We start from the raw sequence: 27,464 nt of genomic DNA, 5'->3' as shown, positions 1-27,464 counted from the left end.
TGTACGAGCCCTGCCCTTCTCTGCAAGCGTCTTGCTCTTCTCTGATAAACATTAGAGTATTCTGGCTCCTTTAAGGTTGTGATTGGAAAAAAACAATGCATCACTCACAAATGAGAACCTTAAGGTTTCTGACACTTATTTCAGACAAAACACTTCATCTTACAATACTGTGCAACAGTCTTAAGCCACCTTAAACTGTTATTTTAGCACAGTAATAATGATCGTACGCATTTATTTCTCAGTAGTGTCTTTACTGAAATACAACCAAAACATACTGTCAATATTAAAATGCAAATATTTCAGAATAAAACGGCTTCCACAGGCTAAGGTTGCAACTATTTAGTGTGACCTCTTTTTCCACTTAGCATGTCTTGGGCGCACAATATGAGATTAACAATACTAATCTTCTGGTGTATTATCAGCACGTTGCATTCAAGATATGTTCAAAGCTTTATATCGTTAATATGAACTAAGCTTTGTTACAGTTGTATAATTCCATGTTTCACAGTAAATATTCACTTTAGTCTGAAGAAGCCGTTTTGCTTGGACTTTTTGGTGTTTTAATGCATTGTTCTCTGTATTCTTTGTTTGTATTGCAATAAGGAGACAGAGAAATTATATATATTTATATTACAACTTTTTTTTAATAACTGTGCTAAAACAAAAAAATCTGTGGGTGTCTTATTTACGCGTGTCTTATTTCTTCCATAATGCCCCCCCCCCCCCCCCCCCCCATGGAGCTCTGTTCCATAAGGAAATGCTGCAGCAATGCAATGGAGAGATGATCTGTCCACATGCAATGGGCAGGCTGAACACGTTCTGTGGTACAAGAGAAAAAGCCTTGTTTTTGATCCCTGCCCCTTCGAGGCCAGTAGTGAAGTCTGTTCATGGTCTCTCAAGCTTGTGTTCTGGGGAAGAATGCAAGTTTTAATGAAGAGAGAGAGATGCTTGGCAGAAACTCTAAAGACAATGGTGAGGCTGGATTGAGCCAACCAACTGCTGGCATCTCTCCAGTGGCAGAGCAGGATAAGACCTACCAGTGCCGAATTTATCAGGGCCATTAAATTTCACAAAAGTGACGAGAGAGGGCCAATGGAACACTATTAACTAAGTAAAGGCGACATAAAATATTTCTGTGCCCATGTGGATATTACTAATGGTTTCAATTTCATTATTGGAACTTTAGCTGATTTTTCTTTTTTTAAGGCAATAGGTCATAAAGATTGCAAATGTGGTTTGAGCCCAATTCTCGCCTGTTGCAGATTCACTCTCCTCACCATCTGTTTTCTGCTCCACAGGGAATACCTGTGCAGGATTAACGTTGGAGCTGGATGACATGTAATCATTCATTATACCACTAACTGTCCTTCTACCGGCTAAAATTGATGCTCATTTTCCTGTTGACTGAACCGTCTCACAGAAACTGAGGGAAGAGACAGTAATTCTATTCATGGCTGGTGTTTAGCCATGCCAAATTAGCTATTAGCTATTCTCCTGTCAACAGCAGTCTCATTTATAGCGACGCGTTTACCATATAATATTGTATAGACAACAATGTGGTCGAAGCTATTCATTGGAATGCCTTGAATGGAAGTGTGATATTTAAAGGTCCCATATTATAAAGTCCAATTTTCATGTATTTTTTAACCCTTTAAACCTGGTCTGACATCACTTGCTGTGTTCTGATGCCTTTCACAAGCATAAGGAAAGCAAATTGATTTGATTTCTTTCAAAAACATGGAGAAAAAGGCAATAAGAAACTTGGCAAGAAATGTCCTGCAAGTTGCAAAAAATAATAGTAAAAGGTGACAAGAATATGTCATGAAAACAAGCTAAAGAGAGACAGACAGATAGAGAATCGTTTGAAAATTAGTAAAGACTAGGGAAAAATATCAAGAAAACTATATGTAATTATTACAGTTATATATTTAAAATTATTAAACCTAAGAAAAGTAAGTAATTCTTACTATTTATTATTATTATAATTATTATTTTATTATTATTAATACTTAAGCAGTTCTCTTTCCAGTTATTTTCCATTTTTTAAGTGTATAATTTGTGTTTACTTTTATTTGATTTCTTTTTGCTCATTTTTGGCTCATTTTTTCTTAAATTGCTCATTGCTTTCTTTCCATGTTTTTTGGAAAAGAAATAGAGCCAATTTACTCAGGTTAAAGGGTTAATATATAAAGTAGGCATAGGTGCTATATAAATACTGTGAATATATCAAAATGCCCAGTCGACAGAGAAATGCACACAGTTTGAAATTCAGGAAACTGTGCATTTGAATGAGCTGTCAGGACTTCTGTTAAGCTTTTTATACTATACACTAATATCTACTATAGTTATACCAGTTTCATGGACAATTGTAAACATTTTAAATTTGTCCATTTGTATTTCCTGTTGGAATGTTTTGCAGTGCATGTGAATGACTTTAGACAGGAAGTCAACATGGACCAAGGCTGCTGCCTAGCACTGCAGTCACATTAAAAAAAGATCTACACAGCCAATCACTGTCATGCCAACATTCACTTCTGGACAGACAACTTGCAATTAATTGCATTTGCTGAGATATGTGAAATTGGTAAACTTGTTTGTTTCTGTTGTCATTTTCAGCCATAACTGTAACAATAAAAGATAAACCTATCTGATGTTTCTGCTGAGCTTATTTTATGTACTGTGTTGCCTTGTTGGCGTCTTTGATCAACCAAATCTACCAGCACAGAGGCTAAGCAATGTATGCTGTGGATTAGGCCTGCAGAAAAACATATTTTAGTCACCTAAAAAAAATCCACATCAGTTTAAATGTAAACTATATTTGGAATATTTATACTGCTTTACTTTACACCCAACTGAGGCAGTAATAAACTTATACAGTGTATGATGTTTTTCTGTACTGTTTTTGTCAATAGTCTGGTGGCTCTAAGAAAACTGCTTTAGCTCCCCATTGGAAATGGGGGTCTGACAGCAGGTTAAAGTGGTCAAAATATTCACAAATATAGCATGCACTTAAACTAATGTTGATTTTTTTTTTTTTTTAGGTGGAATGTTTAGGTAGCAAAAATTAACCAATTAAGGAAGTGTTTGCTTAGCATCGTTTTATTTTATGTACGTTTTATGTATGTGTATGTTGGGTCCATAAAGATAAAAGTGTTCCGCTACAGTGTCATTACAGTCATTTTTCTGGCAATGACGGTACAGAAACACAGAGACCGCAGATGTGGAAGACCTGGAAACACTGACCCATCAGAGCAGACTTGGCTTTTTTTGTAGGGGGCTTAAAGAGACAGGTGCTAAAACAAAGCGTTTTTACAGAGTGTGACTGCAGGTATATCCAGGCAAACAGAATGAGAAAACAATTTGTTTTTTAAATATTAAAGCAGATAAACATTAAAATGAGAAATACAAGCATGAACCTGAAAATAAGCAGAATATGAGACCTTTAAATAATATAAATAAAGAGAAAATTATTTTTTTTATCAACAACAATTTCCGTAGAATCAAAGCTTCACAATGGATTTTTTAAAAAAATTTGCTCAGCGGGCAACCTGCTCGCACAGAGAAGCTACAGTTTTGTTTGAGGAGTGTTTCTGCTGTTATCAGTGAAACATGATCATTATGAGGTTTGAGATAATTTTCCCTGCTATTCCTGATTTCATACCGCCTTGCAATAAGACCAGCCAAAGAAATACCAACAGATATTCCCTTTGTTACAATAACACTTGACAGATCAACTTCACACAAGGGCCTCCTATCGAGAAATGTGCTAGAGAACAGAGTACTGATTAATATGAAATAAATAAAACTTGGGGCTGAAGTGGAGGAGCTATGAAGCCTGCTCACGGGAGCCTGAATTTAATTTTGCAAGAACTGTTTCATATCCAACGTAACCATAATTACTCTGCTGTTTAAACTCAATAGCTTTCACTGTTAGGACTGCAAACCAAAATCAGCACTTTTCTCTTGTTTGCCACAAAATCATGTTCATCACAAATGCAGGCCTTTGCCCCTAGCAGGGTATTTTCCATTTTATTGCTTTGCTCCTTGTTAGCACTGTGGTAATTTAACATGGAGCTGACAGCATGAAAACATTTTTCCAATGGCAGCGGCTCAAGCTCAGTCTTGCCAGCATCTCTATACATTGTCACTGTTGCACAGTACCTTGTTTCTAGGGGGATGTTGCTGTTGAGTAGCCAGTTGTCCTGTGTGCTGCCCGAGTCCGGACCACTGGCTGGACCCTCAGGAGGAGCAGAGCTGTCTGTGGGCGCGGGACTTGGGTTACTCCGTGGTGTGTAGTTGCCCCTGTTCAAGGAGTTAATGGAGGCCGCATGGTGCTGATGATTGGGCGAGTGGGAGTGGGAGAGCGGTAGAGGAGGCGTCCGCAGACGAGAATGGTTTTGAAAGGCTCCGTCTGAAAGCAAAACAGAAAAGAAATAAAACGCGTTACAGAAATTTTAACAGAATACAGCTTCAGAATGACTGCAGACCCATTGAGGATGCTATTCCAAAAGGATTGTGAAAGTGTGCGTGCGTGTGTGTGTGTTAGTGTGTGTGCTAGCAAAATAAGAAGCGCCTTATGGTGTCAGTTTAGCTCCCTGAGCTGCAGCATTCAGACTGATGAATGATTAGCCGTAGTTTCACTAGCAGTACATATATTAACACCTAAGCCAATGACTAATTTCACTAAAGAGCTGTGAAGTCCTTACATGAACCAGTCTTAAAAAAAAATCCCTCTTCTGCTCATTATTTCTCCTAACTGGTCTCTATCAGAGAGTGCTTTCTGCCTCCCACAGAGACCCGTGACAGTTTGCTCAGACCAGACACTGGCTCCTGAGTAAACAGACGAGCTGGCCTCTTCTTGAAACTGACCAATTCTTTGGACATCTATTTAGCCAGGGAAGGATGACTGAGCATGCACAGTCTTTTAATGAAGAATAGCCCGTTTCATGCTGTCTTGTGCAATCTGCTATCTTTTGCCACAGCAAAATCGAATTAAAGATTTGAAACAGAAGCAAACAAGTCACAATGGAAATGTGTTTACATCCACACTAATTTACCATCATTATTCCAGATATCACAATATTTGGAATTTGACACAGGTCGTGCCAAAAGCATATTTTGTTTTGGATATTCTCAATTAGGTCTTCTACCCAGTGTAGCAATTACTGATTAAGACATGTTCAGTATGCTGTTATAATTCTGGTTTTAATAGCATTCTTTGGAAATGTATACAGGGTATTCAGAAAATGCATCTTTTCTCTGAACTGCCGAAAGCCTACATTTCCAGTTGCAAAGAGAAACCTACATTAAATATTGTGGAAAAATTTAATATCAAGACCAAGTTTTTGCATATGCACCAAAAATTGCACACCAACCTTTTTAACAAGTTTGGTCAAGGATTAAAAGAGGGAGGCTGTATTTGCATTGGTTGATCAAGGTTGTCATGAGTGGCTTTCAAAAAAAAATTGTATATTTAAAGAAGAAAAATGACAAGGGAAATGTTAGGGCATGTTAATATTGTCTTTTTCGAAATAAAAGAAAAAAGTAGGGCTGTCAGTGTTAAAGCGTCAATTGCAATGAGCTTAATGTCTGTATATTTTTTTCATGTTAATCACTGATCGACATTCCTCTCTTTAAGAGGCTAGCTTTTCAAGAAGGGGGCTGAACAACGCTTCAAAGTTAGGCAAAATTTTGGCAATGGAAGAATGGCATGGTCATTTCACAGAGGCCTTGGCCTTTGACCTCAAGATACCAGAATGAAAGTCTTCCCTCTACAGTCATGCCACTTTATGCGGGTCCCATGCAGTTTTTTGCTGTCATTTGATTCCCAATCAAAAAATCTGGTAAGAATTGCTTCACCTTGTCAATATGGACTTCATAACCGTTTTGAAACGCAAAATAATAGAATTTAAAACGTGATTTAAAAATGCTATTAATCGCTATTAACTAATTCTGTGATTAATAACGATTTAACAAATTAATCATTTGACAGTTCTACTAAAAAGTAAAATGTGACCCACCACCTGCAGGAATACTTCAGTTTCTTATGGCGTGAGTTTTCATTAACATCCAAGTTATCTATGTTACGTTAGTGTTCATTCAAAGTCACATACAGGGATTACAAACTGTTTTTCATAATAATCCACTATATATCCACTATATTAATAATCCACTGTGAGTTTCATTAACGTCCAAGTTATTTAGTTAGCTCGCTCAGGATTGTCATTTTAAAATGCAATGATATGCACATTGAAACTGTGAGCATCTGCTATTTATTTGAATAACACACCAACCTGATAATGTGCTTAAATAATGTGTGAATAACACACCCATGGGTGAATAACACCTTTGGGTGCAAGAATAACACATACATTGGTGCATGAACAAAGTATTGACTGTCCTGTGGGCTAACAGATGTCACTGTTAGCTAGACCGGTAGGAGGATGGATTTATGTAAATGTGATGCAAATGAGCAGCCACTGTTACCTGGCTCCCCAGGTAGGTGAGAATCTTCCAGAAACTTTGAGGCTGGATTTCTTACAAAACTAGTCTGACCAATGCCTACATTCAAATGGCCACATCTCCTTTTTTTCAGATTTCCATGTGTTAGACATTGTTCGGAAGCTTAGAAACTACACTTTCAGAATCTGTAAATAACTCAAAATGCCCCTCGGGCGACTTGTTCCTGGTTTTTCCATGGCCGGACACAAATATTTGTGCATGTAAACACAGTCAATGTTAGCTATTCGCTTTGGTAATAATCTGCCTTTATCAGGTGCATGTCATTTTCGGGTTTGCATTGGTCATCTTATAAGAAGTTGACACATACTGTTCAAGAGCTTTTAGGAGACAAAACTTATTCTTTGTTCCTTTTTTTATTCTTTTACAGCACTGTTGTCACTTTACATCAGAGGACTTCAAACTGTTTGATATGAAGTCTATAGGAACAGGTTGTACCCACAGGTCCTATATGCACTGTTTGTTACGCTCTGTACTTCACAAGATAGAAGACCAATGTCCTTGTGCACTCTGTATCCGTTTATTTCCACATCTGTTAGGCCATTCATCAATCAATGAACTCCTGGCTTTACACAGAGTGAAAGAGTGGCTTTTCTTTATAGTAGCAAGCCTCCTTTATTTCACAGATATCCACAACACTAAATTGCCAATTTACAGCAGACAGAGTAGAATATAGACACGCACAAGGCTTATTTTGTATAATCAGCTTCTTTATTAAAGCTATATCTACTCACAACAGTCAAGAAGCTTAGTCTCATTTCTTTTTTAGGGATTGTAAACATAAAGCTACAATATTGACATGTGTCGGTCAAGGTAGATTGATTTTTTTTTTTAAATTAAAAAAAAAAACTTTAGTGTACTGAGAACATACTAGCCTAAAGCCTTGGTGCTTGTGCCACTTTCAGAAAGTGGAAAGAAAGCTTTTGTGTTCTCAGGTTACATGCTAATAAATGGCTCAGCAGGGAAAATTAAGACAACAATGGAGTGTGCTGCCTTTAATCCGAAAGCACATCCTAACTTCTCTTCCTGCAAGGTTTTCACACACATGTGCCTTACAGGAAGCATGGCAGTTCTACACATCCTCACACTTACAGTGATTTAGCTTGTTTCTGTTCTGTGTGATTTATTAGCTATCATCAGATACAAGGAGAAGACACTAATTTTTACCTTCAGACTCTATTTTGAACCTGGCTCACTGCCACACAGTCCACATGTTTTATAAGATGAACCACTGAAGGAATCAAGTGCTATATCATACATCTGTCGCACTGATAGATGGCTTCATACTGAGCACACTTTTGCACAATGCTGCCCTTGTAATTAGCTGAACCACTGTGAGAGCTCCGCGCACCACAGTCCTCATGAACAATGGACTGGTGTGAGGTAAAACCACACAGTTGTTGATGACCTCCCTCGTGCTCAGTAGTGTACCTGATTTCAAAAGCCATTAATAAGGTTATGCTAATTCAATACAGGGACAGCACAGACGTACGCAGCAAAATATATCACAAGGACAAATGCATCACGGCTTTGGAATGCATTTACTGCTCAGTAAACAAATACTTGACTTCCTATGACGATCAAGCAAATGTGGGGCAACAAGTGAGTCATTTTTCTAACACTTGGTCACACTGTTTCCTCTGAGGACCGCAATTGCAATATATTTTAAGATTTATGCTTTCTGTTACTTTGTCCACACCCTGCCAGAAAAGCACCATAACTGGAACTTGTTGTTTAAAGACCAAATTACTTTTGCTAATTAATACAAACTGTGTGTTTAGGAATTACATGTGTAATATATACGTTGATCAGGCACGTGGTAAAAAAGGATTTATCTTTTTTTTTCCTGGAGAATGGAAGTAGAAGTAGTAGTGAGCCCTCTCGTTTCCTTCTCATCTCTTATGAGAGATGAGAAGGAAAGATTATGAGATGAAACGCAAGCATTTCAAACATCTTGGAAACAGGAGTTTAGTTGTGTAGCATTAGAGGATGTAGGTAAAAGATTGGGAATGAGAATTAACTTTGTTGTTGTTTGCTAACTGTTTGTATGTATGACAATTTGTATGAGGTAAATCAAAAATTACTTGACCGACTTGGCCAGGAAGTAGAGTTTATACACGGATTTATAAACATGTGCATGAATTAATACATTTTTATTTGAGCATTAATCAAAGGACAGAAAGTATCAGCAAGTAGTATTACTTACTAAAAAGTATGAAACATAATTCTTGGTAGGGGACTCCTGTGTGGTTATTTTAACATAAAAGTAACCTGCTGTGCAGGTTTACTCATTTGTAGCATAATAGTTAGAAATATCACATGACAATCTAATCCACATTTAAATTCAAGTTTCCCAATGTACAGTATATGGATTAAGTTGATTTTTAATTTTTGTTCACTACTATCTGCTGAAAGTCCTTATACTGTATACTTTTATGAGCTCTTTCATTATTTTGAATAAAAAGCCAGGGTACCTACTAGTGTTGTCAAAAATATAAATTTATTTACTGTTGTGGAAAGAATTATTCAGTATAAAAGTAGTTGAATGTCATCATGTAAAACAATAGTAATAGTATAAATGTATGATTCATCCATAGTCACGGTTTAGGTTCTTTGGAAGGCCTCAAAGTTCTTCTTTGTCTGCATGTAGGCATTTGAAGAGGCTCCTGAGTGTCTGAAGGTTAAGATACTCCAAATAAATACTCCAGTGCTAGATATATGTGTATATGTAAAGTACATAATATAAAGCTGACTGTAAGTTTATTGTATGTCTTTGTCCATGTACAATCTGTAGCCAGAGCTTATCATATCCAAATTGTGTTGTCATTAATCCTATCTAGTTTATTTTTTAATTCATCAAATGAAGATTGACAAGAGGACACATTTTTTTAAATATCAGATACATATAATTTCTGAATGCTTAGGCTCTCTTACTAATTTTCCACCATACTGACACACTGGTAACAGCTGTGCTCTCTCGCTTTGTGTTATTGTCAATGTTTACGAGTCATTCTGCTGTTCTCTGCGGCTAACGAAGAAAAGAACAATTGACCCTGTCGTGTAATAGCTTTGTTATATTTATCTTCAAATCAAAACTTTCAAATGTATGCCCCTAAAGTAAATTTTTCCCCATGGTATTGAAAATCATATTAATTATTGTTATTTCTCCAGGTGTTGTATTAAAGCTAGAAATTCCAGTATCATAAAAACATTACTATTACTTTTTCATTAACCACACAACATGAAGTATTTAAAAGAACTCTGTGCAAGTGTTGCTCAAACGTTTTGCAATCTGCACAGAAGTGTTGCAACAGTTAACTCGCCTACATCATTTGCCCACATATTTGCATTTAAACATCGCAATGTTAATGAACCGTACAACATGTGGCACACAAAAAGAACAAGATAAACACAACATCATGATTTAAATTTACCACTTCACTGTATGCGTGTCTTTCTTTATCTAACCAATTGCCCTTCAACAGCACAGGTAAGTTGTCACTGTTATTTTCATGGAGATAAACAAAAAGACAAAAGAAGAAAGTCCATGAGACAAAGCACAGAGCAACATGACCCCCACAGATGTGGCGATTCAGCAACAATTATTCACTACTATCCAAAGGACAGGAAAAATAAATGGTTTTCTATTGACCTGCTCTGCACAACGAAATTGGCAAGAAAAGGAGATTCATTTGTTATCAGAGGGACAGAGAAGGGGGACTTTGCTACAATAGCCAAACTTTCACATGGCATTCAAAACAGAGCCTACAGATACCCATTCAGTCTGGGAATGTGGGTTTTTCATTTTTCTTCCTAACAGATGTATGCAATGGTTAAGGCCTCCTGACGCTATTCTAGACAAGCAATTAAAGCAAATCCACTTCATTAGCCAGGACCTCAACCCCCACCATGAGAGATAAACTTGTCTGGCTAATGGTTGGATGTTATACTCGCTGGAAGACAACGGTCCAACGTGTGAGGAATCAAAAAGTTACAATATAAAATTCAAGGGAAAAAAATGACATTTTAACACCTTAAAATATTTAAACAAGGTAATAGATTTAGGAACAAGTGACTATTTTTTGGTGATAAGTAGTCTTTAACGATGACAGATATCTGAGCACATTGACTTTGGACTCATGAACCACTGAAATTACTTAAAGAGAAATCTAGCACATATCTCATGACAGTGAATCAGCGTGCGTGTTTTGATGCTGATCCCTAACTAGATGTAGAATAAAAATTTCAAAATATGTTCTATTATTAAAAAAACAAATTTAGAGGTTTGTACAGCTTTGCTAGACATACTGTATGGGCTAACTGACTGTTTTGTATTTCTAAAAGGTTTATGTTGAATTTATGAAATGCATTTATTATACACAGACTCCAGTGTGGATTCCTGAAGACTGTACTCAGTATCCAAAGGTGATACAAATCAGCAAATGCCATGAAATGAATAATTCAAAATGTCATAAATCTGACTCATCTAGGGATCGCCATACATTTCTTATTGGTACAGGTGTGTAGTACTTGTAGTGGAACCTGTTGTTTAATATATATCACAGTTAAATCATTTCAAATGTAGAATGCACTGACATAAAAGTTTGAGAATTTTAAAACTTTTATACAGGAGTAACTTTTCTTGTCAGTGATATTAATGAACAGCAACTGTCTGAGTTACAAAACAACAAAACTGCTTCTCTTCCATAAGATATTGCAAAGAAAAAAAATCCTGTTTCTAGGAGTACGTTTTTGCAAAGTAGCAAATTAACGCTGACTTGTCAGTAATGATGCCACTCTACAACCGAAAAGGACTCCTGCAAATGTCACCTTCGACATCAGCTGTCTTGCCTGACTAAAATCAGCTACAGTAGTCATGGAAACAATTTAATAAATGGCACTATAGCAGAAAACCTGTATGTAAAGGAACAGATTTTATTTTTTATTTTTTACTGGATAAATATTTCATTAGTTTCGTAGCAACCAGATGGTAGCTATAGCAAATCTGTAGCACTTAGAGCTATAATTGATAACTTTTATTAAAAAAAATATTAATATTCATATTTGCTGAAAGTGAGACACATCATCTGTGAAAAAAATTATATTCTTTTGCCTACTCTTTTGCCTTGTAGCACCTCTAATGGCTTTTCCACCAATCAGAGCCAAGGAGTCTCAAACGCAGCTGTCAATCACTGTTTGTGGACTGCAGTCAAACCACCAAAACAGGCCATTTTTTGTGTGTAAGGCCCCAAGGAAATGTGTCAGGCATTGAAGCCAGTTTTCATAGTGGCCATTAACTTACATGGTGAAAGACACATCTGTAACTCAGTCCTGCAAAATGACTTGTTTTATTGACAGAATTTAATCCATTCCATCCCAGAACATTAAAAAAGTCGAGACAAGCTGCAAGATTAAATCAATGCACATTTGTACCATAATATACCATATGCCTTGGAAAAATTTCAGGAAGGTATGGATGTATCAAATATTGCATACCCCCCAAGCCTAAAATCTAAATATGAAAACATAACAGTGGCATTATACTTGCCACATTTATGGAGCCACACTAGGTTCCAACTTAATTTTCCCCTCTGTCCAGGGAGCAGGTCCATTTCAGAGCAAGGACAGTGGATAAAATCCACAGCACTGATGGTCACACCTGATGAAATAAAAAGATATGACATGCCACGGACACCCGATCAACGCACTGAGGTGTGAGCTATTCAATACAGAATTAATCAAAAGCTATCCAGCGCCCGGATAAATCATTAAATCTTGCTTACTGCTACAGCCCCTATGGCTAATCATAGGAGCAAAATTTCCAGTTGAGTAGCATTTGTCTATAAAAATACAAATAGAATTTGTCATGAAGGCAGTGAAGCTGCACTCTCTCCTGGCTCCCTGAAGCTGCTTCTCTCTGCTGGCCCTGCTGTTTCCTACACCATTAGAAAAGTCTGAAGGGAAGAGCCATGCGGGAATACTAGCTGTCTTTCCTGGACTCATTTGAGAGGTAACAGGTACCACAAACAACACGAGGTGGGTACAACGCTCAGCTCTTGACTGGCTCTCTCCGTGGGGATGAGGGGGAAAAGACCTCCTGGAATCCAGATATGAGCTTGCCTTTATTACTAACTAGAGGAGAAAAACCTGGTGTTGTACATAACATCCTGTCACCAGCCCTCACTGAGGCACCAAATGAGGCATGAAACTCAAAGTGCTAGTTTCACACAATATATATTATAGGCCAACATGTTCTCATCCCACGTCATCACATGTTGCCGCTTTGTGGGGGACTTTCACATCTACATATTACGCTCTTGGTATCCTTCTGCATCTCCTGTTTATGTTCCAGGATTCTGCTACCGTGATGTCAACAAATGCACATAGCGGGGGCATGCTGCACGTGGTTATGTTTAGGCAACGAAAGCACATGGTAACTAACACCGGGACATCAAAAAATGCACATGCTGCCACAGATGGTCAGGATTAGGAAAAAGAGGCACATGGTAAGGTTTAGAGAAAAACATCAGTCAGACTGGAAGTAAACACTGGACTCCTGCATGAATGTCCGGGGTTTGTTGGGTACATTCACCGTCCCTCCCACCCACCTCATAGGGACCTTCGTGGTTCCTATATTACGTTGTTACTGGCAGCGTTTCAAACTGATAGCATCTAACGGTGTATCATGACAGCAAGTGCCGTCCAGGAGTCTGGTGGCTTATAATAACACTACCAACGGCTCTGTCTGGCCGCATTTTAAGCCTTTGACCTCAAGTGGCACATCATGTGGACGCTAAAGATGGCTTCTGGTATCAGGATCTTATGCCAAAAGCACAATTAAAGCAGCAGTATTTGAGACTTCGGAACAGGTTGTATATGCACATGTGGAATAAAACGCTAAGTCAAGTCGTTGCAAAAGTAAACTCAAACAAACAGAATAACAATAATAATACAAAACAATGAAAAAGAGAGTCATATTGAGGTTGTGTTTGCAACATCACCCATTAGGACTAGTCTTGGCATATGCTCTTCTCTCCCTTTTTGAGATCAAATGGATTTTCTGTCATTCTTTGAGCTGCCTTAGCAAGAACAAGACAAGTGGTTACATATGCTCTGTTCTGGATGTCACTCTGCTGCATATCCATCAAGAGGTTGAAGATTTTGTCAGAGGGCACAGATGGTCTGCAATTATCATGGAATGAAAGTGATGCATCTCAATTTATGTCAATGAAAAGAAGATATGTAGGTATGCAAAATGCATTATCCATGGTCTGTGCACTGATGAACAGCAAGTTGAATGGAAGCGGACAAATTGTCTGTTGGCTCCAGTTCATTGAAAACTCAACATCAACATCAAGCGAGAACGATTCCTTTTGATATGACAACTCCAAACTGGAATCTCACAGATTCAGAAAAACAGGGGCATGGCATGCGAGTGCCATGTGCTACTCATTAAATTATTATTCAGCCTCAGATAAGCATTCCTCATGGTGCCTGTGGATGAATTACTTTCTGGACTGACCTCTTTTAACCACATTTCCCTCGTCCTTGCAGACACAGGGGGATGATTAAGAAGTTCAAATGAAGACTTATTTGAATTCACACACAAGCACGTCCCCAAGCCTTCTACCCAGCTCAGCATTCCTGCTTGGTCAGCTGTGAGGTGGTGGTGCGTTGGCCCTTTCACCAGGGAGACCGGCTGCACTGAAAGCCAGCACTCCCCGACCCCATGCTGTTTTGCATTAAGAAATGCTAATACTGGGGAGGTTGCAGTGTCTCAGATCTTGCAGCTCAGCGTGGCAGCGGGCTCCCACTGGCAGTCTCCCCAGGAAGAAGCCCCTCAGAGAAAGCCGAGGGCCACAGTGAAACACATGCTTCACAAAAGGACTGCAGGCTTCAGCGAGCAGCCTCGTCAGCCTCACAGAAACCCTGGCTCAGTGTTCTTCCAAATGAAAACAGGATCCCGAAAAAGAAAAAAAATAAACACTGCAGCCTTGGAGGCTACTAATGTGAATAACGATATGCTGCTGAGAGCATTTACTTGTTCAAAATCCAGCATAACATTTCAAGTCCTGTATGTGGGCTCAAAGATGACCTTGAGCAAATGTAATCTGAAGTGATAAAAAGCCACCTGTTTTCCAGTGCAACAGATACACTGTGAGCCAATTATTTTAGGCATACATAGTTTTCTGTGGTTGTTTACTGACAGCAAAAAGTAAATATTCCCTGCGCCGTGTCAACTCTGAATTTGAATATTTCCTTTAATAACTGACCTGCATGTCAAAGAGATGCGATTTGATATTCCAGCCATTTTACCATGGTGGCTTTTGAATTACATTTTTTGCTTGTGTAATTCTCACTGAAGACCTGAGATGCATACCTAATTCTAGATTACACTACATTTGGCAACATGGAGTCTTTTTTTCCCAATTCCAACCTCTGCATGAAACAGAACAGATTAGAATTCCTTTTCCATAAATTTGATTAGTGAATACTGAAAATGTGTGATCTTTGATTTAATCATGTTGGCTATGCAGTTGTGCTTCAGTAGCCCTGCTCTGTATGCCAAATCTTCACCACAGCCTCTCTGGCTCACTTTCTTTTTGTCACCTTGAGAAAATGAGGTTTATGTTGCTGAAGGGAACAGTCTCACCTTACGTTGAACAAGTTTTAATGAAGTCATTTCATACCCTGGAATGGTGAAACTAGTCTAGGTTGAGTTATTAACTTATATATATTATATGCCAGAGAAGCTTTAGGGGCTGGAAATATTTCACATAGAGAACCATCAGAAATCACTCTCTCCTCTGTGAGAATCAACACACAAAACCGAGCAAGGCAGATGCTAAAAACACATGACAATAATAGATTTAACCAGGGTTAATTGTTAAAATGGTCTTTTTTTTTTTTTTTACTAAATCAGCTGTATTAGACATCACTTTTTCATTAAATTCAAGCACCAGCTTTCAAAGAATATTCATTGGAAGTACATTGTGTTGCTCTCTGGAGTGAAAAAATAAAATAAATCTGAACCAAAACTGCAAGATAAGCAGATTTGAATAAACAAAAGCTTATAAAGTATTTGGATGTGATGTGGAAAATTTGTGAGAAGGCATGGAGCAAGCTTACATGGCTCATTAGGTGGTTTAAGTGAACAAACAGTGGAGGCTCTTCTCTGTTCTCTTTCTGTTTGTAATTGGCTCCTTACTGTCAGAGATTTTCTGTAATTAAACACTGAAAAATGTCATAGAAGAAGCTCAAAGTAAAGCTTATTTTTCACAATTTCACTACTTATTTATAGATAACCGCAGCAAGGTGAAAGGTCCTCAGAATAGACAAGAGCGTCAATGTTGCTGAGATATTAAAGTGGGAAAAGACTTTGCACCCACTAGCAAGAGACACACGGAAACATGCTGTACTTTGCAACTTAAAAGGAATCTTTCAAAGCCCATGAATGACTATGGTGGGAACTAGAGCTGAGAATACTCGTCCTGATTCGTCTCCTACCCCTCTCTGACAGCCCGAGGCCAACCTAAATGCTGTACCTATGCAAATCAGTGTCACTGTTATGAGACAAATCTGCTGCGGTAAAGGCCATTCCCCTCACCCATGTCCCCTGAAGCGCAGTCATGTCACTGCTGGTGACCAGCATGTTGCTACTGTGGATTTGGGGGGTGGGGGATTAATGCGACAGGATTAATAACTCATTCTCCAGGCTTTTCAAGCAGGCAGCTGGGACACTTTGGAGAGTGATGTAATTCAACCCTTTGGGTAGTTAACTTGGAAGTGTGATCATTTATTTAGACCATTTTATTTTGTTTTGTGTTTCCTGTGCTGGTGGGAAAAGCAAGTAGATATTGTAGTTGAAAGGCATCAGCATTCAAATATCAAACAAAATCCCCTATTCAGCATGCAAATTGATGACTTATGGGAGATAGGCGGAATAAATCGCTGGGTTTGAATGACAACATTTTATGTTTTCATGTAGATGGATCGTAAACAAGGAAATATAACCTGCTACTCTTCCAAGTGTGAAATTCTGTAAACATAACAATAAATCCGGTTTCCTAAGGTTACCTTGAGGAAATACTTGAAATGTTCTTATGTTCATGCATTTTTCAGCGGTGTTATAAACAAAGTACAGTGAAGCATTGAGCATCAAGGCCTTCCAGTCCAGTAACGACTCCACAAGACGTATATGAATCTGTCGCAATCAGTTATACAGCGACAAACAAATAATACTATAGCAACTCAGTAAAACAATGACACCCCACAGACCAGCCAAACTATATTCTCTGCCACACAATTTCATTAGTGCCCACAGTTACATACCAAATAAAATCTTCACCATAATTAAATGTCTAAGTTAACTGCTGATACAATGTGTAACAAACTTTGACTGTACATGTTTTACAGTCACTGAATTTTTTTTCAGCTGCCAACACTGTTTGCAGTTTAAGCGCAAATGTCATTCTGTCAGTCTGAATGAGTGTTAAGTCAACAGCAGGAGACACAGAGTGTTTCAACAGGAATAAGTAGCTGACATTTATTAATGAGAAAGCACATAGGGGATTTTCAAACCTAATCTAAGTCAAGGAGCAGTGTTTGAGTTGTTATCAACACATGAAACTACAGCTTTTCACGGGGCTAACGCTGTTTCTAATATAATTCAAAGCAGAGACTTGAACCCGCAATAATTGTCTTTATTTCTCTCTTACTTCCTGTCTGGGGTGCGGAGGATGCATGCAGGCTATTGTTTCTAAAAAATTGTATGGAGGGATTGTAGATGGTTACTCCCACCAGCACGCATTGAAACTGAAGAGAATCTGTGACAAATATCTCCTACTGAACCAAAAATCGTCCATCTCTTTGAGCGAGGCTCTGAACTTTGCAGACCTTGCTTCAGAGAGTTCTGTGCATTTCCTGAGGCTACATATCGACTCAAAGTTTCAACTCTCTCTCATGGTGCTCGGAAAAAAAAAAGGGACATATTCTTGCCCGTAGCCATCTGCGTGACCTATAACACAACATGTCCAGGAGCTGGGGAAGGCTAACCTCCAGAAAGCAACAGTAGTTTGAAAACCAACTCACCATCAGCAGTTGCAGTGGCAGGAGCATACAGGTTCCCTGAGCCAGTTTTAACTAAGAATGAATTGGGGCCAAACTCATCCTCAGAGTCAGAGTCCTGGGCTGGCTGAGCCGCACAGTTACCTAGCAACCCTCCCTGGCTCTCATTGGCTGCAATGGAAGGGGGAGGGTATGGGAGCTGCTCAACAGGGGAGGAGGAGGCGGATGAACAATGCAGCGGAGGACCTGTGGACCACAAACAGAGACAACACATGGGGGGGAAATGAAACACACCCAAACACAAGCAACATCACATAGGAGCAGAACACACACACACGCACGCAGGCGAGACTCAACTCTGACACTTCAAAAACAAACAGGGACACATCTGCCTTTGTCTCTGCCACCTCACCCCAGCTGGGAGGAACAATACAAACAACTAAAATGACTTTGAGATAGAATAGAAAGGCAAATGCTTGGCACTGGTTTAGAGAAATAAAAACAACAAAACACCTTTTTGGTATGTTAAATGCAAAAAAAGGAGAACAACTCCTGGTTCAAAGCTCTAATCTTGGAAAAAAGGGCTCTTCAGTGAGGGTGTATGCATACATTGAAGCATATCCTATATGCAGAACAAGAGCATGTTATGGCAGAAACTAAAATACAACTAAAAAATACTGTCTGTTTAAAGAGTCTTTAAAGAAGCATTTAACATGATCGCCCTTTAAAAAAAATACAAAGAGTACACAAGCAGATTCAAATTTGTGTATTAGGCAGAGGAAACATGAAGAATATGTTCCCAAATATGGCGAAGTTGTTAATACCCCCCCCCCCCCCCCGTGGAAATACATATAACCCCTGCCAGCCGAGAAATGAATGCGACCCAACCAATCTTTCCTATTTCTTCTGTTTTCGGTGTCCAGCTCAGCTTTCCTACTTGTCAGTAATATAAAATACTGCAGGGATCAAACTGGCTACTCACCTTAACAGCTGAATATAAATAATTTACAGTTGTGATTATTTAAAGCACCTTGTTATATACCAATACGCAACCCTAATTCTTACATACGAATATCATACAATTTCCTCTTTCAGGGCTTATTGCCTCCAATCCCCATGCTGTCATGCAATGTTAAATCTCCACAGAGCTCCTATTAATGTGTGATTAACTTTTGATGCAGCTCTGCGCCACACTGAAAATGGAGTACTTAAGCAACATGACTGCAGTGAACAAAGCCATCAGTTTGGTGCTCTCCCTGTCTTCTCATCAGTCCGTCGGTCTTGATGTCGAAATTCCTGCTGACTGGACTGTCATCCATCAGGAGAGATAAATTTTCTCTCGCTCTGTAATGATCCCTGCAGAGAGTATTAAAGTACGACTCACTGACTCGCATCTAATTAGGAAACAATTAGTGATATTAACATATCAGCCGCAGCCCTACACAAGCAGCAAATGTCCACTGCCCTAGAGAGTCACAGTTTGTACTTTATGTATACTGCACGCCACACACTTCATTTCTCTCTCATTTCTCTAATGCCGGTGCAGGTATTGGGTGCAGAGGCGCAGTGGTCATGTTGTGGGTTAATGAGTGAGACGCTGCTGTGCTTGAATATATAGCGATGCACTACCACAAGAGGAAGAGCTGTTAAAAAGAGAGCATCATTACAGTCATCTCCAGAATCCCTTGGATACATCTAAGTGACAACATTTAGCGTGTGCCAAAACAACAACACTGCTGAACAGAGTACCACTCACTGAGCTAGTATCTACCGCTACAACACAGAGGCATGACTGAAATTCTGTCATGAAATTCTTGACATGCTGCACCAGGTCCTGGGACTGAATGTTACAGCATTTTCCCCAAAGAGAGGCTTCATCAATAAGACAAGAAAAGATTAAAGTCCTCTAAAAATGGTCAAAGTCATAACCTAAATGAGGTCAAGGTAGTCAGCAGCCATTAGTATTGCGCACAGAGGTTTTACTGCCTCACTGTGTTTAATTAATGCTGGCTGGTGCAGTTCATGCCCGAACCACATGCACCTAAAGTCACAGACAGGGTTTCAGCGGGCTAAAAGCCACAGTTCGACATGGCCAGAGAAGTTTCACTGGCTGCCAGACTTGATTGCCTTTGCATTCACTCACTATATTACAGCAGCAATAGGAGACCTTTACTTAGGAGCCCCTGAACCATGCACTGCTGCTTCAGGTCCTGACAGCCACAGGAAGTGCCAATCACTGCCTGGTTTGGCCTGACTGCAAACACACCACCACCCACTGCATTAAAGGTCTTAATCAACTCATTAGCAAACCAATTAAGAGAACGGTAGTTAAGAATAACTACTCATGATATTGTAGTATTTAGTGCAACACCTTCTCCTTAAAGAAAATTTAGGAAAACATGACTTTTAATATATTGTAGAATATAACTGATAATTACAGATTCAGTGACTATGAAATTATTCATTCTGCACATTATGAAATTAGATGCATTTTGATTTGCTTCAAAAATATTTTGAAAAGCAGAGTTGTTCCACAGAGTAAGTTGTAAAACATAACTAAAGTGGAAATTCAGGAGATGTAAACCGTATATCAAAGCCAGAGTTCAAAGAATGACATTTATTTTCAAGGGAAAAACGATAACAGTATGTGGTGCTGGTATTAAAGTCGGAAGCTGAACAGCAGCAGAAACATGGGAATGTGGGCAGACAGCTCTGCATCAATCTTTTTTTTTCTCTTTTTTTTACAACCTAACTTACAATAAATAAGCTAGTAGGTGTTGTGTCCATGTTGAACTGAAGAACTCTGGGAAACCACATAAATGTTGATGTGCATGCACTGGCTGTAAGAAATATAGAGCTTGATATCATTTGATTGCAGGGTAATTTCTCCTGCTATGGGACCACCCTGGTGTTTTATCTGCACAGTGCTTGCCAGTGGTGGTGGGGAATTTGAAAAACATAATGTAATATATGATATCAATTTACACTGACATAAAATACATTTTCTGGAAATTCAGTTTCGAGATCGTTTATAGATAATATAACCAGATGGTCTTGTTAGCTGAAACAAGAAATTCCTAGAAATTCAATATTAGAATAAAACAGTCCTGTTCACTCATTTGCATTCTTACCTGCTATTGTTTAATATATCTGCATATATTGAAGGGCACCTGGGTAGCGTATAGTAAATTAAGGAAAGCAGTACTAGTTCAAAAAATCTCAACTGTCTTAACAAATATATTGCATAGCCTAAAACTGTGACAAAAATCAGTTTTTGGGAGAATGCTATATTTTTCAAAAGGTCACATTTGAAAGTATTAAATATTAGCAAGCTACCAGCTAATACAAGCATGTAGTGCAAAAACATATATATAAAGCTACAGTAGCTCACATCTTTAACCCCTTCAAAAACAGGCAAATTGACCTGATTTCTTTTGAAAATATCGGCAGAAGGCAATGAACAACTTCAGGAAATTGAGCCAGAAATAGGCAAAAAATACTAAACAAAGGGGAAAGTAAAATATAATTATGATAGTTGGGATATTTCTTGACAAGTTAGTTATTGCTTTTTTTCTCTGTGCATTTAAAAGAAATTTAACCAACTTGCTCAGCGTTCAAAGGCTTAAACACTTGTGAAAATGTCAATGTACAGCACAAGGAAAGTTATGTAAATCCAGGTTTCAAAAGGTTAACATCAGAATCACACTGCAAAAAAATGACACATTGACTAAGCTAAATATAAAAGTCAGGAGTTCAAAATGATCTACAAGTATCCAACACTAAAATTCAATGCTTTTAAACACCTTTTCAAGATACTTTTTAAACAAAGTTAAGACTGATTTTGGGACAAATCAGCTTTTATTTATGTATTTCTGGAACATATTTAGGTGGAAGCAAATTTGTGGTAGTTTTTTTATAGGAATATTATAGGAATATATATATATAATATTAGAGTGAGGTAATTAATCTGCATTTTGCAATGTGCAAGTTGTATTTGTAAAATCACAAATGTAGACGTTCATACAGAAAAGCTTGACTAATACTGACAAATAAAATTAAAAGATGTATAAATTAAATTATATGTTATTATTTTTGCTGGCAAGTATTTAATGACTATTTAGGTCTAATACCTATAAAATGTATTTAAGGAATTGTTAGGCTCTTTAAGGACCTGCAGACACCATCGTCGAAATACAGTTATTTCAAATAATCAGTTTTTTTCCAACTAAAGACTTCCTCCTTTGATCTGATAAATTCATAAAATACTGAAAAATGCCTGTGAGGATTTCAAGATGACACAAGAGGTGTACAAATCACTTATTATATCTGACTAAGACTCTAAAACCCCAATATATCCAATTTATAATTATAGAAAATTGGAGAAAGGCATATCTTTGCCGGAGCCAGCTTCATTACTGACATTAACAATTCATTAGTTTTCAAAAACTATTTTTTTTTAATTTATTTTCTGTCAATCATCTATTCAATTATGCTGCTAACTAATCAATTCTAACTAATCAACTAATTGCTTCAGCACTACAACCAATAATTACAAACTTCAACAGGATTTTTAAATAAACCTTTTGCTCGAAAGACTTCTGACGAGCTCTGTATATTATGTTAATGTGATCAATCTGTGTATGCATGTCTGTGTACTCCTGGTTGTGTATATGTGTTGCATAACATGTGGAGGCAGGAGGAGACATCAGTGCAGTTATTTAAGATGTACAGACCCACAGTAACTGCAATCATTAATGTAGGGACTGTAATGCAGAGTCATGCATTGGTAGCTATGAGCAGAATTACAATGATCAAGTTTCTGCAGGAGGAAGAGGCAGAATCAGTTATTATCACTGTGCGAATATACACATGAACATTTATGTTTTTTAAAATCGGTTTATTTGAGAAGTCTTATCCGGCCAAGGAAGAGTATATTATATTAGGTAAACAGATAACATAATATAGCAGGAGGATGTAGTCGAGTGAAAAGAAAATCAAGTAAGAGGAGTCTGCATCTCAAAGCCCTGATTTTTAATTATTTCTCCTAAACTGAGCTGATCTTTCTGATTTGGCCTCTAATTGCAGTACATTCTGAAGCTATGAATAGAAATTTCATATATATTCAATGAGATAAGAGTTGTCGTCTTCAAATACACAGTCTAATAAATAAAACATATGACTACCTATGTACTGCACACCCACAATACTGAGCAAGGTGAAGCAGATGTGTGACTCCACAGTGACAACAGGAATTATCTGTTTGTTCAAGGACTACAGCTGCAGGCAGCATTTATAAAAGATGCAGCGTATTTGCAGTTGAACGGTGACGAAAAAAAAACAAACATCTCGGCGCCTGTCCTGTACGATCAACCGATGCCATGTGGCATACAAAGCATACAGGAAGCGGAGGAATGACTCAGAGTCTCAGCGGGGACCGAGTGTCATCATCACACTGCTACTCCGGTTGTAAAATGCAGATTGTGTTGAATCTCCATTTTACAACAGAGTGTGCGATGGTCTGTATGCAGGATTCATGTAGTCAAAATACAAGCATTTTTAATCTTAATGTTCTACCGTGTGACGCCAGGGCAAAGAACAAAGAACAACAACAACAAAAAAAAAATCAGAGCGTTACTACATTGACTTGGACAGTCGCGTAGCAGCTTTTGCACTGGGGCATGTGAAAGGTTGGCAGTTTGGCAGATCAGTAAAATGTTGCGTAATTTGCTCCTGGCACCAAATTTTGTTATCCAGTGTAGGTGGAGAGGGATTTACTCCAAGATGTGATGTTTAAAGCTTTTGTCATATTTTCAGCTGTTTGACTCCTTTGAATTTTGTACTATTACCACCATCATCAAAGGCCAGAATGTGAACATTTTTGGGGATCCTTCCCGGTCTTGTAACTGATTTCACTATATTTGCATGTGGAGGTCAGAGTGAAATGGTTAGCTCTATTTTTGTATGGGCACATGGTACTTAACACAAAGTGGAATTTCCTATGCGCAGTGGGTTTTGTTCCCCACGCATTCCTAAATGCTTGCTTGGTATTTTGTAGTGCAAATCACAGATGCATGCCTGTTGGGTTTTGAAATTTTGGGGATTTTCAGGATTCACCACATTTTGCACCATCCAAACCTCGGCTTCTCAAGTGAACAACATACTGTGCTTCCTGCACCTTTGTTCTGTGTTATTTCAAACCCTTTCACATTACCAGGGCATCATATATAGCAGCTTGGTCAGCGGCTGTTGGCGTCTAATTTCTTCGCACAAGGCATCCTTTAGCATTTGTTTTTGACATACTAGGTTCAACTGACTCCAATACAAACCCATCCACTGCAATGATGTACTCTGACGAACACTTAAGTTTGCCTAGGGAGGTAGGAGGTAGGGGTAGTAATCTACTTTATGAATTTGTCATCACGTGAGACATATGACCTTACTTACAAAGTAAAATTACGTAACAAACGTACTTATTTAAAGTCAAAACAAGATCCTTTTTTAACGCATATCCAAGTAAACTCAAAGGAGTTTTGGTGACAAACCTACACTTCCTGTGAACATAGAAGTTTATTTTGGAAAGAAACTATGTAACAAGCACTCAACAAGAGTTGATGTCTACACTGCTCCTTGCCACAGTACAACAACTCTTTTGCATGTAAGGGTGGAAACAAGAACAACCTTTCAACATCTTGCGAAAATGCAACACACACAGGAGAAGAAATGTACCATTTTTGTACGCCTAGCTTGTCATCTCCCAATACCCCATCCACCTCTGGTATGTTAAAGTCTACAATAGTGAATTGTTCAAAACACTGCTATTGCAGGATGTATATGTATAAGTTGTACCATAAAATCTTGAATATACCCATCCCTAGTACCTAGAGTGTCATAGTTTGAAGCACAGGGCCACTTACCAGGCTGCTGCATTTGACAAGTTGGAAGTGTGAATCTAATTGGTGACGGTGCATATTCACACACTCTTCAATAATTTCTAACTGCTTCACTTTAATTATACATTCTTCAACTGGCAGACGTCAAATTGCACAGATAAAAAAAAAAAGTGGTAGTAATGTCAAGAAGGCGTGCTAAAGATTAATGTCTGATTCTTACAACCATCTGTCAGCTTTCATGTATGAAGGCTTTCCTTTTCTGTTGATTAACTCTCTTTGGAGACATCTGACGGCAGAAGGTATGTGTTCCTTCTGTAGGGTCTCATTTGAGTGGCACACATTGTGAAAGTGGGACCATGCACACCCAGATCCAAGGGCAACTTTGATTAAATCTTGAGGTCTTTGATTAAATCTAAAGGTTTTCATGTGAATTTTAACCTTGTCATCTGTATGTCAGTATTCTTGACAGTCTCGTGGAATAAAACGTATAAGAAGTGCTGGAGACCTTGTTATAAATGCATGCCTATTTTGAATATTAATCCTACATTCGATGCATAACACTTTAAAACTTGGACGGACATCAGTTTTCTTGAGCTGCGTTCAGATGCCTTTCATGACCTTTGACGCTTAAGCAAACTGGTTACATTACTTGAAAAAAAAATGGGAAAAAAGGCAATGAGTAGCTTGACAAGAAATGTCCTACACATTTCAAGAAATTAGTAGATTAAGAAATTAGTCAGTTAGTTTGTGGGAAAATGACCTGAATGTATCATTATCATTACATATATATATATATATATATATATATATATATATATATATATATTTTTATATAACATTTTTTACAGAATTATTGTCATTTTAAGATTTTTTTTCTCCAAATTATTTCCTTTTTTTTTAATTATTTCCTCTCCTTTTTTTCATTTTATTGCTAATTTTCTGTTAACTTTCTTGTGCTTTTGTTTTAGTTTTTTCTTGTTTCTGAATAGTTTCTTCTTAAGATAGTCAGTGCATTTTTCCCATTTTAAAAGAAATCAAGCAAATTTGCCCAGGTTTCAGCTTGTTAAGTATCTGGTATCTGGACCATGAGTTTTCATGTCATTAGACTTGAACATTAACTCATGATATCTAATTCATACTATCTTGTGTTTGCTTTGAAGCATTAAGGACACTTTGAGTCTGTACGAAGGGAAAAAGAAGACACTTGGTTTTAAAAAAAGCCTATTATGCCAGACCTGATACAAATAATTGTCATTTAATTGTATTATATTTGCCTACAAGGTACTCTGGCCGACAAGGTACCTTAATTGGTTATCTAATAGCTTTAGAATTGCCTGGGCATCATCAATTCCCTTTTCAGCATTTCAACTTTGTCCCTCTAATGATGTCCCGTTGCTCAGCTCTAGGGGCCATGTTTACAGTGCAGCACAAACATTCACCAGCCAGGATCAAGTTGTCCTGGAAATGTTGCACGATACAAAGGGTTTAGAGCTGCTAAACCCATGAAAGGAGGTTTGATGTACCTTTTGATTTTTTCTAACTGACTGGCAGTATTTGAGCTCTGCCTTGACTGATTAAATGTGCCCTCCTGCCTGCTTTATCACTGCTCTTGGTTTGGTTTGAACTTCAAAGACTGAGGAAAGGCAGTGTAAGTCCTGCCTTTGTGTCACTGACGGTCCTTGTGACTGAAGGAAATAAAGCCCTGTAGTGATGTTTTTGCAATGTAACATGATGAAAGATGTGGAGAATATTGGCTTACAGACCAACAGACTGGCCAGGGTTGGGTTACATGACTATATACAGTATTCTGGGAAGAAAGTCAAACATCAGAGATTTTGTAGTTTAAGTTTTATATTTATTTATTTATTTATTTTTTTTGGTATATTATGACCCTGTGGGAATATTGCAAATCAGTAAAGTAATATTAGACTTTTAAGGTATATCTGATTCACAGATTCCATAATTTTTTTTTTCAACAGAATTTCCAGACAGTATGCAATATCACAATTTCTGGATTTTAGATGGTTAACCACAAACCTAAAATTTATATTTTACTTGAAATGCATTTGTACATGTTGTATTATACCCTGGAAAATTAGAAACATTAGAAACAACAGAAATTTTGTAGTTTCATATTTTGGGGTGTATTAGATTACTATGGGAATGTTGGATATCAGTAAGGTGATATTGAATTCACAGAATATTTTTATTATCTTGATTATTTTAGGTATTTAATTCACTAATTTCACTTTTTTTTAATTCTCTCTCCATTTTTTTCTATAGAATTTCCAGAAGATTTTGTAGTTATTTTCTTCTTTTTGTAGTCTATTAGGACACTGTAGGCATGTTACAAATCAATAAGGAGATATTGGATTTACAGAATATTTAGTGCCTTTTTAAAACTATAAATCACTACTATTTATTTTAACTATATATATTTTTTTAATTAACACAATGTTTTTAATTGAGGTAGGCTGATTAGTTTTGATTACATTATATTATACATTCTGTTTTGTACCGTGAGGCTGTGATTTGTAGTTACATTTAACAATTAAAGGAATTGCAAGTACTCTGGCAAATTTCATGAACATTATTCATCATGGTACTAGTAATTCAATCACTTATATTTGTCTGCTTTGCAAAAAGAGACAAATATAATACAGCTGATCAACACAAATTTATGTTAACAATTCTGCCAAAACAACAGCACACAAACAGAGTGACACTAAGGCTGATTATCTCCTCAGGGTTAGGAAATAAATGTCCCACTCTTCAGTACGAATATTTCTGAATCTCCATCTGCCTGTAAATTTGGCTCGAGGCAGACTCCTCACACTCTTTCCAGAACATTACTTGAGGGCATTTAATCAATAAAGGCAATAAAGTTCACAAGGATTCATATTTGTGTATCAGATGGACAAAATAACAGCAGTTAAAACTGCATGTAATAACTATGTGGCTTAAACAAATTAAATGATGCTACAAAAG

General features: G+C 37.7%; 1 protein-coding gene across 1 annotated transcript in view; it reads right to left on the bottom strand.

Annotated features, from left to right (window-relative positions):
- The window catches only part of tenm4 (teneurin transmembrane protein 4), a 195,079-nt gene that overhangs the window by 105,963 nt on the left and 61,652 nt on the right, over positions 1-27,464 (bottom strand). The window contains exons 4-5 of the mRNA XM_042486820.1: positions 17,611-17,832; positions 4,162-4,411 (exon numbers count right to left, since the gene is read on the bottom strand). Of these exons, the coding sequence (XP_042342754.1) occupies positions 4,162-4,411; positions 17,611-17,832 (472 nt within the window). The remainder of the gene's footprint in view (positions 1-4,161; positions 4,412-17,610; positions 17,833-27,464) is intronic.

This window comes from Plectropomus leopardus, chromosome 5 (assembly GCF_008729295.1).
Source record: "Plectropomus leopardus isolate mb chromosome 5, YSFRI_Pleo_2.0, whole genome shotgun sequence".
Classification (NCBI taxonomy): Eukaryota; Metazoa; Chordata; class Actinopteri; order Perciformes; family Serranidae; genus Plectropomus; species Plectropomus leopardus.
Note: the sequence above shows the minus strand (reverse complement) of the source record. Positions and strands in the feature narration are given on the sequence as shown.